At 53.7% G+C, this 13,325-nt stretch overlaps 6 protein-coding genes across 6 annotated transcripts; 2 read left to right on the top strand and 4 right to left on the bottom strand.

Annotated features, from left to right (window-relative positions):
- Positions 1-67: 67 nt before the first annotated feature.
- BAUCODRAFT_31492 (uncharacterized protein) lies at positions 68-2,067 on the top strand. Its single transcript, XM_007675397.1, has one exon. The coding sequence runs from the start codon at positions 273-275 to the stop codon at positions 1,803-1,805; it is 1,533 nt and encodes a 510-aa protein (XP_007673587.1). The 5' UTR covers positions 68-272; the 3' UTR covers positions 1,806-2,067.
- Positions 2,068-4,613: 2,546 nt separating this feature from the next.
- On the bottom strand, positions 4,614-6,013 carry BAUCODRAFT_31494 (uncharacterized protein). The gene has a single exon (XM_007675398.1). The coding sequence runs from the start codon at positions 5,978-5,980 to the stop codon at positions 4,709-4,711; it is 1,272 nt and encodes a 423-aa protein (XP_007673588.1). The 5' UTR covers positions 5,981-6,013; the 3' UTR covers positions 4,614-4,708.
- Positions 6,014-6,168: 155 nt separating this feature from the next.
- BAUCODRAFT_31495 (uncharacterized protein) lies at positions 6,169-7,836 on the bottom strand. Its single transcript, XM_007675399.1, has one exon. It carries the CDS (start codon positions 7,691-7,693, stop codon positions 6,302-6,304), a length of 1,392 nt encoding a protein of 463 aa, XP_007673589.1. The 5' UTR covers positions 7,694-7,836; the 3' UTR covers positions 6,169-6,301.
- A 155-nt stretch (positions 7,837-7,991) lies between these two features.
- BAUCODRAFT_31496 (uncharacterized protein) lies at positions 7,992-10,442 on the bottom strand. Its single transcript, XM_007675400.1, has 2 exons — positions 8,806-10,442; positions 7,992-8,753 (listed from the first exon to the last, which is right to left on the bottom strand). Exons 1-2 carry the CDS (start codon positions 10,208-10,210, stop codon positions 8,239-8,241), a joined length of 1,920 nt encoding a protein of 639 aa, XP_007673590.1. The 5' UTR covers positions 10,211-10,442; the 3' UTR covers positions 7,992-8,238.
- A 109-nt stretch (positions 10,443-10,551) lies between these two features.
- On the bottom strand, positions 10,552-11,185 carry BAUCODRAFT_31497 (uncharacterized protein). The gene is made up of 2 exons (XM_007675401.1): positions 10,864-11,185; positions 10,552-10,807 (listed from the first exon to the last, which is right to left on the bottom strand). The coding sequence occupies exon 1, from the start codon at positions 11,126-11,128 to the stop codon at positions 10,913-10,915; it is 216 nt and encodes a 71-aa protein (XP_007673591.1). The 5' UTR covers positions 11,129-11,185; the 3' UTR covers positions 10,552-10,807; positions 10,864-10,912.
- Positions 11,186-11,474: 289 nt separating this feature from the next.
- Positions 11,475-12,893, top strand: BAUCODRAFT_31504 (uncharacterized protein). The gene has a single exon (XM_007675402.1). The coding sequence runs from the start codon at positions 11,906-11,908 to the stop codon at positions 12,710-12,712; it is 807 nt and encodes a 268-aa protein (XP_007673592.1). The 5' UTR covers positions 11,475-11,905; the 3' UTR covers positions 12,713-12,893.
- Positions 12,894-13,325: the final 432 nt, after the last annotated feature.

Here is a 13,325-nt window from a genome sequence, read left to right on the forward strand (position 1 = left end):
CGGTGCCTTAAGCTGCCGCTTGGCCGTAAGGATATTTCGCCTCTTTCGCTTCATCTCACACGCATGACGCACCTTTATCGTGATATAATGCATGTGCTTTGCCGTTCTCTAGCGTGGCGCCATAGTGATCACTGCACGGAACAAACGTGCTCTCTATCACATGGCGATGGTCTGTATACAATGTCTTTCTTCACCAATCTTAGTACGAGGCTACTGCCACGCGATCTTACCTAGTGTCTCTTTCGAGTGACCGACGAGCATCATTGTCCATCATGTTTGCATGGCTGGTTGGCTCGTCAACAAGGCCACCAGTATTACTGAGATTCAGGAGTTCGAGCACATTCATCATTGTTACGGTTGCGACGGCCGTGTTCACAGATATCTTTACGTACGCGATAATAGTACCTGTGCTTCCTTTCGCCCTGACTACTCGCTCTGGCATCAAGGCTGATTCCATACAAACATGGATCTCCGTCTTCCTGGCTCTCTACGGCGCAACGCTGCTCGTCGTGGCACCGATCTGTGGATGGTTAGCCGACCGTTCTTCCAACCGCCGAGCCCCACTGGTCTTCGGTCTACTGGCTTTAGGTGGGTCGACGGTCATGCTCTGCGTCGGTAACAGCATTGGGCTACTGGCGGCCGGCAGGCTCCTCCAAGGCGCGAGCTCAGCGGTTGTTTGGGTTGTCGGCTTGGCATTACTGGTAGACACCGTGGGCGCAGAGGGCGTCGGGTCCGCTATGGGCTATGTTGGGCTGAGTTTGAGCCTGGCATTGATGCTTGGCCCGCTGTTAGGCGGTGTGGTGTTTGCTGCTTCCGGGTATTATGCAGTCTTCGCCATGGCTTTTGGCTTGATTGTACTGGACATCATCATGCGCTTGGCTTTGATCGAGAAGAAAGTGGCGGTTAAGTGGCTGCCTGCGGATCCGACCACTATTGAGCAGGTGGAGGAAGGTAGAAGCAAAGGCAAGGAAGCGGAGCTCGCCGCAGCACCGCGCTCAACGGACGACGTTGAGATGCAACCAAGACCAAGTCCAGCGCAGCATAAAGACGATAAGCAGAGAGAGCACGACGAGCTCGCAACAGCCGCTGCAGACACATTACCGACGGACGCACCGACACCGATCAAGCGTCTCGTAGATCGCCTGCCCGCCGTCATCTACCTCTTCTCTTCGCGCCGCGTCGTCTCCGCCTTGTGGGCCTGCCTAATCCAAGCCTCACTCTACACGGCTTTCGATTCGCTACTCCCACTATACGTCCGCGACACCTTCCACTGGAACTCTATAGGCGCCGGGCTTATCTTTTTACCTATTGTCATTGTCTCCTTCCTTGGTCCAGTCATTGGATGGGCGACCGACAAGATTGGACCGCGCTGGTTCGCTACCGCTGGTTTCATCGCCGCGTGTCCGCTCCTCATCCTTCTCCGGCTGGTGCGCTACAACACGCTCAGCCAGAAAGTCCTACTTTGTGCTCTACTTGCGCTGATCGGCCTTACCCTTACGCTTGTGCTGACGCCCATGATGGCTGAGATCGCGTACGCTGTCGATGCTAAAGCGCAGCGACATAAGCCTGGCTTCTTTGGCAAGAACGGAGCGTATGCGCAGGCGTACAGTCTGTTCAACATGGCCTGGGCAGCTGGATGCTTCGTAGGACCTTTACTCGGCGGCTTGATCAAGGAGCGAGCTGGTTGGGGCACCACGACTCTTGTGCTGGGGATAGTGAGTTTGGTTACTGCCGTCCCAACTGCAGTATGGACGGGCGGCAGCATTAGAAAAGCACGACAACGACAGCGGAATGTACAGGCATAATAGCATTTAGATAGCTGTTTTGTGACCACATTGGAGTCCTAAATCTCGAGTCAAATGGTTGTTACCAATCTACCGCTATGCAGTGCCGTTCACCTGCTTCGTCGTGATGCGCTTGAGCAGCCTTGGTTCACTTATGTCGGCCCAATTGAGGGTGACCAAGCGCTCGTCGCCATCGTCATCATCGTCACTCAGACCCTCCATCTCGAACTTCTGATAGACACGATTACCGTCATCGTCGAAGGTCTTCTGTGACACGTCGCGCAATGCAAGTCGTGCAACCCAGTCGCCATTGGGCGTTTTGGACTGAAGTTGCGCCGTACGAGGCATCATCTTCGGCTGCCAGCCGGTCGCTGGTGCGCATACTAACTCGGAATAGGCGACAAAGTCAGCTTCCTGTGCTTCCTTCTCCGAAAGTTGGGGCAGCGCGGAGACATCGGATGGTAGCGGTGGGTAATCGTCTTCCGCAGCGTCTCTGGCAATCTTGTCTAGAAGCTGCTTGTTCGCTGTCTCCTCACCATGCTCGTCTTCGTAGCCTTCGTCGAGCAACGCACCTTCTTCCCAGTATTCTTCCTCCTCGGGGTCGTCATATTCTAGCGCATCACCAGTGCCGTCTGTATTGTACTTGTCGTAGCTTTCAACGAACTCAGACTGAGCGACTCCATTAGTCTTCGCCCTCTTCCTTGGCTGCTGATACGGCTTGGCTCCTTTCGTCTTAGACTTCTTTCTGCGCTGTTGCGGGTCCCAACGCTGAACAAATGGGAATAGCGGAGTGCTCAGCGTAATGCCCTCCTCGCAGCACTCGACAGCAGTGAGCTCGATCCTGTCGCGCCAAGCTTCTGTATCTTCGATCCCTGTCTCAGCGTCCGCTGTTTTCGGGTCAGCAACTTCAGCCTCCTTAGATTCAGCCACAGCCGATGGCGGCGCGTTGCTTTGCTTTGCCTTTTCAGCCAGCTTCTGCTGTAAGACATCTCTCTCTTGTGAACTCTTCGGGACACGAAGTCCAAGTGAGCCGAAGACAAGGCGCTGAGAGCTTGCCAAGTCCAGCTTCGAGCGGCGCATGACAGAGGGCGGCACCATGGTACTGGGCTTGTGCAGAGCAGCAGCCGAGACGGCTTCCGCAACACCTTCGGTCACTGCAACATCGTCGTCCACCGGGCTGGGTGCGTGGAAGCCTTCGGATACAGCCTGCTTTGCGCTCAGTTCGTCTGGGCCATCATCGTCGCGATCCTCGTCTGCATCGGCGAGCTCCTCTAAACCCGTGCTTGAAGTTTGCATGGTGACGGCAGGAACGCCATTGACATAATTGTGCGGCATGCCGTTGACCCGAAAAACATTCTTGTCGCTCTTTGAACGTACCTGATCGTCTGTCTGCATGTTGCCACGTCTATCATGTGCATTTCTACCGCTGTTGACCACCCCTTCGTCAGTGACAATGGCCATAGCGGCTTCGCCAGCTGCAGGATCATCTATCTCAGACCGATGAGTCTGTGATAACGCCTTACGTATCACTGCTTGTTGCCGTGCATTATGTGTGTTATACTTTGGCTCCTCATTGTTCGCTTGCCATGCATGAAGATCCTGCAAAGTTGCGTCTTGATGCAGCACGCCCATCCTCTTAAGATGGGCCAACCGCTTCGATGAACGCTTGCGAGCATTACGCTGCTGAGTTTTTTGAAGACCTTCACCTGGTGGAACATTCGCCAACTTGAGTTTCTTTGACAGATCGGCGGGCGTCTCCGCTGCAAGGTCGGCATCGGTTGCTTTGCGCTTACGAGATGATTCATCCACTGGTGTCATTTCACGATCAAGAGGATAGACATTCTGCATGCTTGTTTCCATAGAAGGGCCAGTATGCGGCTCGAGCACAGTTGCCCTGCTTGCCGAAGAGGACGGAGCCTCTGAAAAGCCGTCCCATTTCTCTTCACTGACCAGCTTGTCTTCGTCCACCTCACTAGTTGAGGTGTCAACTTCCTCGCTTTCACTGTCATCATCAGAGCTGTCGCTGTCGCTGTCGCTGTCTTCCTCACTGCTTGGTTCTTCTGAGCGCACGTCTTGCTCATCTTCATCCTCTTCTACGTCCCCGTCAACAACAAAGTCCTCGTCATCCTCCTCGTCCTCTATTCGGCCGTCAACATGGGGCAGCTCCTCGTCCGCATTCCAGACCGCTACTGGCATGCTCGACTCGTCATCTTCAACCCTCCTCTTCTCCGCTGGCGGAATATTCACCTCCGGTCGTGGCAAGACTCTCAACAATGGCCGACCGAACGGAAGTCCGTCCACCAAATGGCGCCCATCGCCAGTAATCTGATGTCTGCCCGCCAGTGTTCGTGCCCTTGTCTCGGCATACAGTAAAGGTCTCACGAGCACTTCGTCCTCATCCTTGCAGACTGCGCCGACTTCATGGTAATGTAGGCACTCGAATCCAGCGACAAGAACGGCATAGTCTTCCAGGCCCCAAGTGCCAGACTCGAGTGGGAAGGTCTGATTGATCTGTTCGAGTAGCTGGGATATCGTATGCTTCAGCTGCGTTTCGGTGACAGGCCAAAGAGCAGTGACGGTTGGCAGTTGGTTGCGCTGGATGCGCAGACGAAGCCGCATAGCTCGTGGCGCAGGAGATGTGTACCACGCATGAGGAGTCTGTGTCGTTAGCTGATCACAATATCATGTCAAATTATCATGGAGTTCGCGTTTGACGCGGGGAAGGCACGACGGCAACTTCCGGCGCACCGTGCAGTCGTTCATGCCGTGGCTACCTCACCTGCTCATGTGTTTACACATTCACTAAAAAGCCATATGATACTAGGTATGCATCGAGTGCAAGAAAGATTTCGCATTATGCCTTCTGTATCACACCTTGGTTCTAGGCAGGGCGCATTTCGGCTACGCACGTGGTGAATGTTGGATCACCGTGACCGACGGGTGACCAAACCCTGCTGCCTTTCCTCATCATCCAGTTTCCCGTCCTCATCATCAGACAATAACGTCCCTAAGATGTTGACGCTGCCGGCACCAAGCTCACTTCCACCGACAGCTTCGAAATCCCTTACACGAAATGCTAGCCTCCCCTCCACCTTCACACCATCACCATCAACCCAATGCCCATTGGTTGGCTGTCTTCCCCACTTCGCAACCCCTTCCACATCATCGTTGTCTTTCCAACTCCAGTCCGTGGGTAGTCGCGAGCGGTCAATGCCAGCATTGAAATAGTTATAGCAAATTAAGCCCAACAAGCTCTCATTCTGCAAGTTGACGCAGCCTTCAAGGTAAGCATCTCTACTCGGCTTAAAGAGTAGAAAGTCTGCCGTAAGCCACAGAAATGTAACAGCGTACTCGTCGATGGACTGGCCGAGCGCAATGCCGTCTCCTGCTCCATTTGGTCCGTTCGATATCCGTGCGTTGGTGTACGACAGTACGACACCCTTGAGCGGCGGGTAGTAGGTAAGAAGCAGCGGTGATAGGTGCTCCGCCAGTAGTCCTTCGACTGGGAAGTCATTCGCACACGGTGATAGTGCGAGGTATAGACTCGCCGTCACATGTTCAAACGGGGACTTCATTGCCAGAATTTCATCGCTGAACCCTAATTGGCGGTGCGCAAGACCATCAGTGCCTTTCGGCTGAGTCGCGCTCCAATCCTGCACCACAGTCTCGTCCGGAATTTGCGCAGTAGCGGGCCCAACATCAAGGGTGGTGTTTATTTCTTTCTTCCGTTTCTTCTTGGGCTTTTCTAACAGTGCTGTGGCTGTGGGCTTCTCCTCCACTCGAACGGTCTCGCTCCTGCTCGGCTTTACTTTCTTTTCTGAAGGCTCAACGGTGACTGGGTCGTCGTTCTCCCCGCTCTCGTGATTTCGCATCTTCTTACTTCTCTTGAGCGTGGAGTCGCCGTTCACCTTACTGTCGGTTTCTGCGGGCCGTGACTGAGACGCCTTCGCAGATGCGGCCTGCACAGTCGCAGCACTTGGGGCCGGTACATGGTCTGCATCTGCTGAGCCGTTTTGATCCGTCTTCAGTACCTTCTTCTTGGCCTTCTTCTTAAGGTGTTCGCTTGGGTTCTCCGAAGCTGCATCCGGATGCGCTTCGCTTCGCTTGCGCTTTTCAGGTTTGCTATATCCATTTGTCTTGACCTGCGTCAACTTATTACTCCTAGCCGGATCAACCAGGGAAATAGTGGTGGCCATGTCCAGCAACAGCGCGGCTTTCGCAGACTTGTAACGACGGGAACAATAAACTGGCTGATGTCGTTTAGAGCGAAGGTTTTCGGGCGGAAAAGCTTCTCGCCGAGACCCCCGCTTGACGTGAATCCAGGTTCGAATGCTTGACAAGAGCATGGATGAGACATGAAAATTTACCATTCATTCGTTGGAACGCGGCGAACAGGACTTGGTGTTAACCGATTTGTACAGTACTAAGTAGCATATCAAAAACGTCGCATATCCATCGCTTAAGCAGGAACGCCACTATCGAAAAGAAATTCGTAAAAGTCACCACCGCCTCATTGCTTAAGCTTCGTACGGAATGCCCGGCTTGACACCGACTCGCTCTTTCGCTAAGAGATCAACCAGCAGACCGCTAGGCTTGCTGTCTCTGCTCCGCCCACTCACGCGATCCTGCTCAGATTTATACCGCTTGACCTCCTGCAGATACAAATCGAACAGATAGCTCGAATCCTGCGGCCCGCCCTTCGCTTCCGGATGGAACTGCGTACTGAAGATCGGCCTTGATTTGTGAATCATGCCCTCATTAGTCTTGTCGTTCAAGTTCGTGAAATAGACCTTGAAGTCCGATGGTAGCGTATCCGGATCAACGGCGTACCCGTGGTTCTGAGATGTGATGTGGCATTTACCGGTCGTCTCGTCGAGGGCCGGGATATTGTGCGCGCGGTTGCCGTACTTCATCTTTGTAGTACCAGCGCCTACGGCGATGGCGAGAAGTTGGTGGCCAAGGCAGATACCCATAATGGGGATCTGGCTGGTTTCCATCAGCTTCCGTAGGTTGTCCGAGGTGGCGCGGCAGTGGGTTGGGTCGCCAGGCCCATTCGAGATGAAGACACCGTCGAAGTGGCGAGCCAGCTTGTGTATCGGGTAGTCGAACGGGAGGCAGGTCACGGACGCGCCTCGCGACACGATCGAGCGGATGATGTTCTCCTTGACGCCGCAGTCAATGAGAGCAATATGTGCGTCGCCAACCGGCGAGGGTACGTGGAAAGGTTGCTTGGTAGATACTCGCTTGACCAAGTTGATCTGGCCCGGGTCCTCATACGCTTCATCCTCGTCCGCGTCGTACTCTTCGCCGATCGTGATCTTCCCAAGCGAAGAACCCTGCTCTCGCAGATGCGTGACGATTGCCCGCGTATCCACACCAGAAATCGCGGGCACACCCTCTCGCGCGCACCAGTCCGCCAAGCTCTCTACAGCAGTCCAATGTGAGTACTGCAGCGCCACGTCCGCCACCACGATGCCGCAAGCCTGGATGTTAGGGCTTTCGAAATACCTTAACAACCCATACTCGTCTCTAACCGCCGACGGTACGCCATAGTTTCCAATCAGCGGCTGCGTGAACACCAAGATCTGTCCACGGTACGATGGGTCCGTCATAGATTCTGGATAACCCACAAGCGAGGTAGTGAAGACAGCTTCACCGCTCACGTTCGCCCTTGCACCAAAGCTCTTGCCGTGGAAAATCGGTCCGTCTCGGATCGTGAAGGTAGCGCGCTCGAAAGAGGGTTTGGTCGAGCGGACAGAGGTCGGCGGCGGAGAACGCGGTGTGCCGTCCACCACTGAAGCTCTGCCTCTGAACTGGAAGGCCGGCTTGATGGACACATTCGCGAATTTGCCAAATGTAGGCCTGATGGTAGAGACCGTAGTAAACCTAGCGAGAATAGGAGTCGCCATGGTTTAAGGTATTTGTGCCGATTGCTGGTACGCGGCTTAATTAACGTTTGCTTTCCACAAATGGTCGGAGATGTAGTCTTGCGAGGTGAAGGTTGTGGGCGCAAAAGTCATCAGAACGGCGAGTAACGCAGTCTCTGATATGTAGGGGTGGTTTGAAGAGCTACAGCTCTGCAGTTGAGGTGTTGTATTGGCGCTCGGTGTGTTTGTGTTGGGGAAGATGCAGTACTGAGCTTGCAATCTGTCGGGCACGCAAAACGCAGTGGAGTCTGAAAAAGAATTTCGCCGAAGCTCGGGCGATCCGCATGACTTCACTGAACGTATGTGTATGCTCCAGCCCACATTGCTACCATATCAACTTCCCACTTCCCGGATCATATACAGTCCCAGGTATGGTCTCCTGACATGACTGCATGAGCTAGATGGCAGCTGGGACGCCGACAAAAAAGTCGAATGCGCCAAAGTACGACAAACCGATCATGCACATGGTACATTGATGAACAGCATGAAATATGTCCTTCAACGCTACTGCAAACGATGAGAAATGCTCATGCGGTAAGCTTCGAGTCCACTTTCTCAAGCCCCTCGTCCTGTTCTCTACCCAACCCTTCCTTCAGATCGTTCGCAGCATCGGCATTTCCCTCCTCAGCAGCCTCTTCCGCGAGCCAGCCCCGGCACATCATCACAGCCTTCTCCCATCGCCTAAACATCTTCCTGCTAGCAGCAGCATCCATCTTCGGCTCGAAGACAGTTTGACCCGTCACATTAACCTCTTTGAGCTCGTCAAAGTTCTTCCATACGCCCGAAGCGAAGCCTGCGGCAATGGCAGCCCCGAGAGCGGTAGTCTCCCGCATCTTCGGCCGCATCAGTGGGATGCCCACAAGGTCTGCCTGAGTCTGCATGCAAAGGTCGGAATTGGACATGCCACCATCGACTCTTAGTTCAGAGAGCTTCTGGCCGGAGTCCTTCTCCATGGCATCGAGGATGGCTTTCGTCTGAAAGCATACTGCTTCAAGCGTCGCGCGCGCGATGTGGCCACGCTCTGTGTGGTGCGTTATACCAACTGCAATGAGGGTCAGCGTAGTCATCGCATCAGAAGTTGCAATAGATCGTACACATTGTGCCATGCGCATCATCGATCCAATACGGCGCGAAAAGACCACTGAATGCCGTGACGAACACTAACCCACCGTTATCAGGAACGGTCTCTGCCAGCTCTGTGATCTTGTGAGACTGAGAAGAAAAGCCGAGGTTGTTCATCAAAAACTTCACGCCTGAACCGGCGACAGCAATGCTACCTTCAAGCGCGTACACAGGCGTTCCATCGAAGTCATACACAACGGTTGTCATCAAACCATGTGTTGAGATGACTGGTGTAGTGCCCGTGTTGAGCAACAAGAAGCAGCCCGTCCCGTACGTATTCTTAGCGATACCTGCCTCGAACCCTTTCTGGCCGACTAGTGCAGCAGATTGATCTCCAAGACATCCAGTGATAGGAAAGCCGGCAAGCGGCCCTGAGCGTAACTGGCCATACGCTTTCGTATCCGCAGATCGGACGATTTGGGGCATGTGTATCTTCCGTAGATCAAACTCATAAGAGAAGAAGTCGAGCAGCTTGTCACTGTACTTCATCGTACGTATGTCCATGAACATTGTCCGGCTGGCGTTGGTTGGTTCGGTAACGAAGACGTTCGTTTCCGGCCCGCCGTTGAGCTTCCATACTAACCAGGCATCGATGGTACCAAACGCTAGATTGCCTGCTTCGTACACCTCCCGGACCTTGTCTTGACTTTTCAGCAGCCACAAGAGCTTGGAGACGGAAGGGTAGGTGGAAATGGCTTCGCCACAGATTTCTTGCAAGCCGTCACTGTTTGGGCGATCCTTGAGCTCACGCACAAGGGACGACGTCCGTGTATCTGTCCAGACGATGGCGTTGTAGATCGGCTTGCCGGTTGTGATGTCCCACACTACAGTAGTCTCACGTTGGTTGGTGATCCCAATTGCTTTGATGCTGTCCTTGGAGTGGCCATCTTTCTCGAAAGCCTTCAGGCCACCCTCGATACAGCTCTCAACAGACCGGACTATCTCCTCGGCGTCGTGCTCGTGCCATCCAGGATGAGGATATATCTGGCTGAACTCTTCTTGGTGTATCGCTACAGGCACTCCTTGCTCGTCGAAGATCAAGAAGCGGGAACTGGTTGTGCCTTGGTCGATGCTTCCCACAAAGACCTTATCCTTCGTCGCCATCTTCGTAAAGGCCCGTCGAGCTGCAAGGTCTGATCCCGTGCGACCTACAAGCTCGGCTAGAGGCGCTGATGCTGCGAAAAGTGCTCGCGTAGTAGCTAGCCTGCCCAAGGTGAATATACTTCGTGTAGTGCGCTGTATAGCCGCAGAGAGATGTCCATTATGGCATCTTGCGCGGCGCTGTGTGGATACAGCCTGTAAGAAGACAGCGCCATAACGAGCAGCGGAGCTCCGTTGGCGGAGAAGATGCGCGCCTCCACGGGAGCATGTGATCATAGGAAGGATGTGCGCATGGCGGCTGTTAGCCGTGACCTAGCTTGCGTGCCGCTCTGTCGCTCCGGTAGCCTCTTTTGGGTTATTACAATGCCGGTTGTTCCACTGCCGCCTGTAGATGATTGGATTATTTCAAGTCCGCCATTGCGTGTCTCTGATCCTTGAGATGGATGAAGCCAGCAGGGCGAAATTGCAACCATCTCAAGACGGTAGTTGGCCGGCGCTCTGGCCATCCCCATCCCATCTCCGCTTGTCCGCAGCAGCATGCGGAGGCGTGGGATGATCGGCTGGTGGAGACGCACTTTAGCGACGAAAGCGAAAGATGCAGGAGAGGTTGTAGGTTAGGAGAGTGCAATACTTGGATCCTGAGCTCTTCTCGTCAGTAGGGAGCATAAGGGGCATCCAACGAGCACCAAGCATCGCTGCACGGAGCGGTCTAAATGTGGTAGGCTGACACGATCGTCACCAGGGAAGTTGATCATGTATTACGAGGACTGCTCATAGCGAACTCGAAACCTTTGAGAAAGCACAACTGCAGGCGACTAAGTCTCAACATGCCTCTACACTTGGCTGACCATAGATGTCATTCACTGTAGAGCGGTACGTGGCTTCACAGTCTCCACATGACGTCCCTCCCTTTGCTGAAGCCTCCTCAGACGAACCAATATCAAGTGACTGTGGTAATGCCCTCAAGCCTGGTAGTGGCTACTCTCCACGACCACAATCAGTATCGTGCGCACACTGGTCGAACGCGGTACGGTATATTGACATCCCTTTGTTACAAGCATGCAGCATTCCAGGCGTTGTGACAGCTTGTATCCCGAGCTGTACGACTCGGCTTTTCCCACTGTAAGGGCGGATAAAGAAATGAACGCAGTCGGCCAACGAAAGCGGTTCCACTTGTTTGAAGCACAACCTCATGTCGTAATTTTCCAATCCGGACCTCGTCCCTCAATCATGTCTCCGTTCCCAGCGGATGTAAGTATCTGACACCATAAATGGTTTGCAGGCCGTTTTATTGACCCTGTAATTGTCTGAGCCCAGCCATACTGCGCGGTTCAACAGTTCAGCACGCCGACTTCAAACGCCAAGTCACGACGAACCGGGTCCTACCATCGCACGTTGGGCGTGAAGAAAGATTGAGCTGTGCCAGCACCCATCATCGTACCAGATTTGTGAGCTCGCCAGGCCGAAGCATATATTCTTCCTCGATCATGGTAGACTTGAGAGTCGACTTGAACGACGCCAAGAAGATTTGCTCTAACGTTACGCCTTCTGCTGCGAGTATACACAAGTCTCACCGCGAGCACAAGCGACTAGGCTCGGAGCCACTGGAGATGATGGAGCAGACACCATACGCCGAGCATGGGGCACCAATAGACCGCAGGTAGGTCATCCGTATGGGACTCTAGAAGTCGCGATGCTCACACAAGCTTGCTCGCTAGTCGAACAGCCCAGCTGAAACGACCTGCCAATGCTGGTCTTCGCTGGCCACGCATTCGGCGACTATTTCGCGAACCCTTCAGTGAGTTCCTAGGAACCTTCATATTGGTTTTGTTTGGCGACGGTGCAATGGCGCAGGTAATCCTAAGCAACGACCATAAGGGTAGCTACCAATCGCTTGCATGGGGATGGTAAGGCGACGTATGACCCGCACGCCGCACCCTTGAATTGACACTTCGAAGGGGTATCGGCATTATGCTCGGCGTCTATACGTCTGGAATTAGCGGCGGACACATCAATCCAGCAGTCACCTTTGCCAATTGCGTCTTGCGCAAATTTTCTTGGAAGAAGTTCCCGATCTATGTGCTGGCTCAGATTTCAGGCGCGTTCTGCGCAGCTGGAGTGGTTTACGGCAATTACAAGTCAGCTATCCATGTGTTCGAGGGAGGACCCGATGTCAGAACAGTGCCAGGCTATGCGGAAAATGCGACGGCGGCAATCTTCGCCACCTATCCTGCATCTTTCATGACAACAACGGGCAGGTTCTTCAGCGAGTTCCTCGCTAGTGCGCTGCTCATGTTCAGCATCTACGCTGTCAAGGACGACGGAAATCTCGGTGCTGGCTCGTTGACACCACTCGCCCTGTTCTTCATACTGTTCGGAATAGCTTCTTGTTTCGGATGGGAGACTGGATTCGCCATCAACCCTGCTCGAGACTTCGGCCCCCGTTTGATGACTCAACTCCTCGGATACGGCCATCACGTATGGACAGCTGGGATGCACTACTTCTGGGTAAGTCTGCTGGTTGCGATGAACAGATGCATTGCTAATTCAACGCGAGGTGCCTATTGTGGCGCCAATCCTCGGATGCACGTTCGGAGGCTTTCTGTACGACTTGCTCTTGTTCACCGGAGAGAGTCCAATCAACACGCCTCTGATGGGTTTCTATCGCTTCATCCCAGGTATGCGCCATGCCTACGACGGTATGAGCTGGGAACCGGAGAAATTAAGGTTGGACAGTACTGCGTGAGGAATGGCTATGGCTGTCCCAAGTTGGGTTAAGAGCGATACTTTGCTCGCAGATTGTGTGCTCATGCTCTTAAATGTCAGAAATGATCGATTGGCAGTATCGTTGTTGTTGTATCTCGATCCTCGCAGGCCTGATATACATCGATCAGCCTTCATGACACTGCCTTCGGAGATGTCGGAAACCAAAGTTAAAACGCTGCAGCACGATCTGCCCTTGGAGAACGATGAATGTTGTCCAAGTATCCCAGAAATTGGCCGAGTCTGAGTGACCCAACACTGCAGCCTAATGGTGAGGCGGGCTGAAGAGCTGCTCCAATCAACGGTAGACGACCATCCACTTTCCTGATCCCTACTGTCCGCCAGCCACAACACAGCTCTCCTGGCTAACAGCAACCCATATGCATGTTACTACTAGAATGCGCTCCCCATAGGCCCTAGCATCCCGCGCCGCTTCTCCAAGCACTTCATGCTCCGCTTCATTCCGCTGACCTGAGTCTGAGCCGAGTAGTACAATCCCCTGCGCTGCACCCATCGTACAGATTGAGCTGATCGCACATTTTCTGCGCCATCTCGACGCTGTAGACATTCCAATCGAAGAGCACACGGTAATTGGTGTCGCGGACTGACTGGAAGTAAATCGACTCAC

The sequence above is a fragment of the Baudoinia panamericana genome, assembly GCF_000338955.1.
Source record: "Baudoinia panamericana UAMH 10762 unplaced genomic scaffold BAUCOscaffold_3, whole genome shotgun sequence".
NCBI lineage: Eukaryota > Fungi > Ascomycota > Dothideomycetes > Mycosphaerellales > Teratosphaeriaceae > Baudoinia > Baudoinia panamericana.

What these genes read in the sequence shown, in the direction of transcription:
- BAUCODRAFT_31492 (XM_007675397.1), top strand. Translation starts at nt 273, where the DNA reads ATGTTTGCATGGCTGGTTGGCTCGTCAACAAGGCCACCAGTATTACTG.
- BAUCODRAFT_31494 (XM_007675398.1), bottom strand. Translation starts at nt 5,980, where the DNA reads ATGGCCACCACTATTTCCCTGGTTGATCCGGCTAGGAGTAATAAGTTG.
- BAUCODRAFT_31495 (XM_007675399.1), bottom strand. Translation starts at nt 7,693, where the DNA reads ATGGCGACTCCTATTCTCGCTAGGTTTACTACGGTCTCTACCATCAGG.
- BAUCODRAFT_31496 (XM_007675400.1), bottom strand. Translation starts at nt 10,210, where the DNA reads ATGATCACATGCTCCCGTGGAGGCGCGCATCTTCTCCGCCAACGGAGC. An exon ending in TGATGCGCATGGCACAATGT is followed by an intron (nt 8,754 to 8,805) that starts GTACGATCTATT and finishes CCCTCATTGCAG; the next exon opens with TTGGTATAACGCACCACACA.
- BAUCODRAFT_31497 (XM_007675401.1), bottom strand. Translation starts at nt 11,128, where the DNA reads ATGAGGTTGTGCTTCAAACAAGTGGAACCGCTTTCGTTGGCCGACTGC.
- BAUCODRAFT_31504 (XM_007675402.1), top strand. Translation starts at nt 11,906, where the DNA reads ATGCTCGGCGTCTATACGTCTGGAATTAGCGGCGGACACATCAATCCA.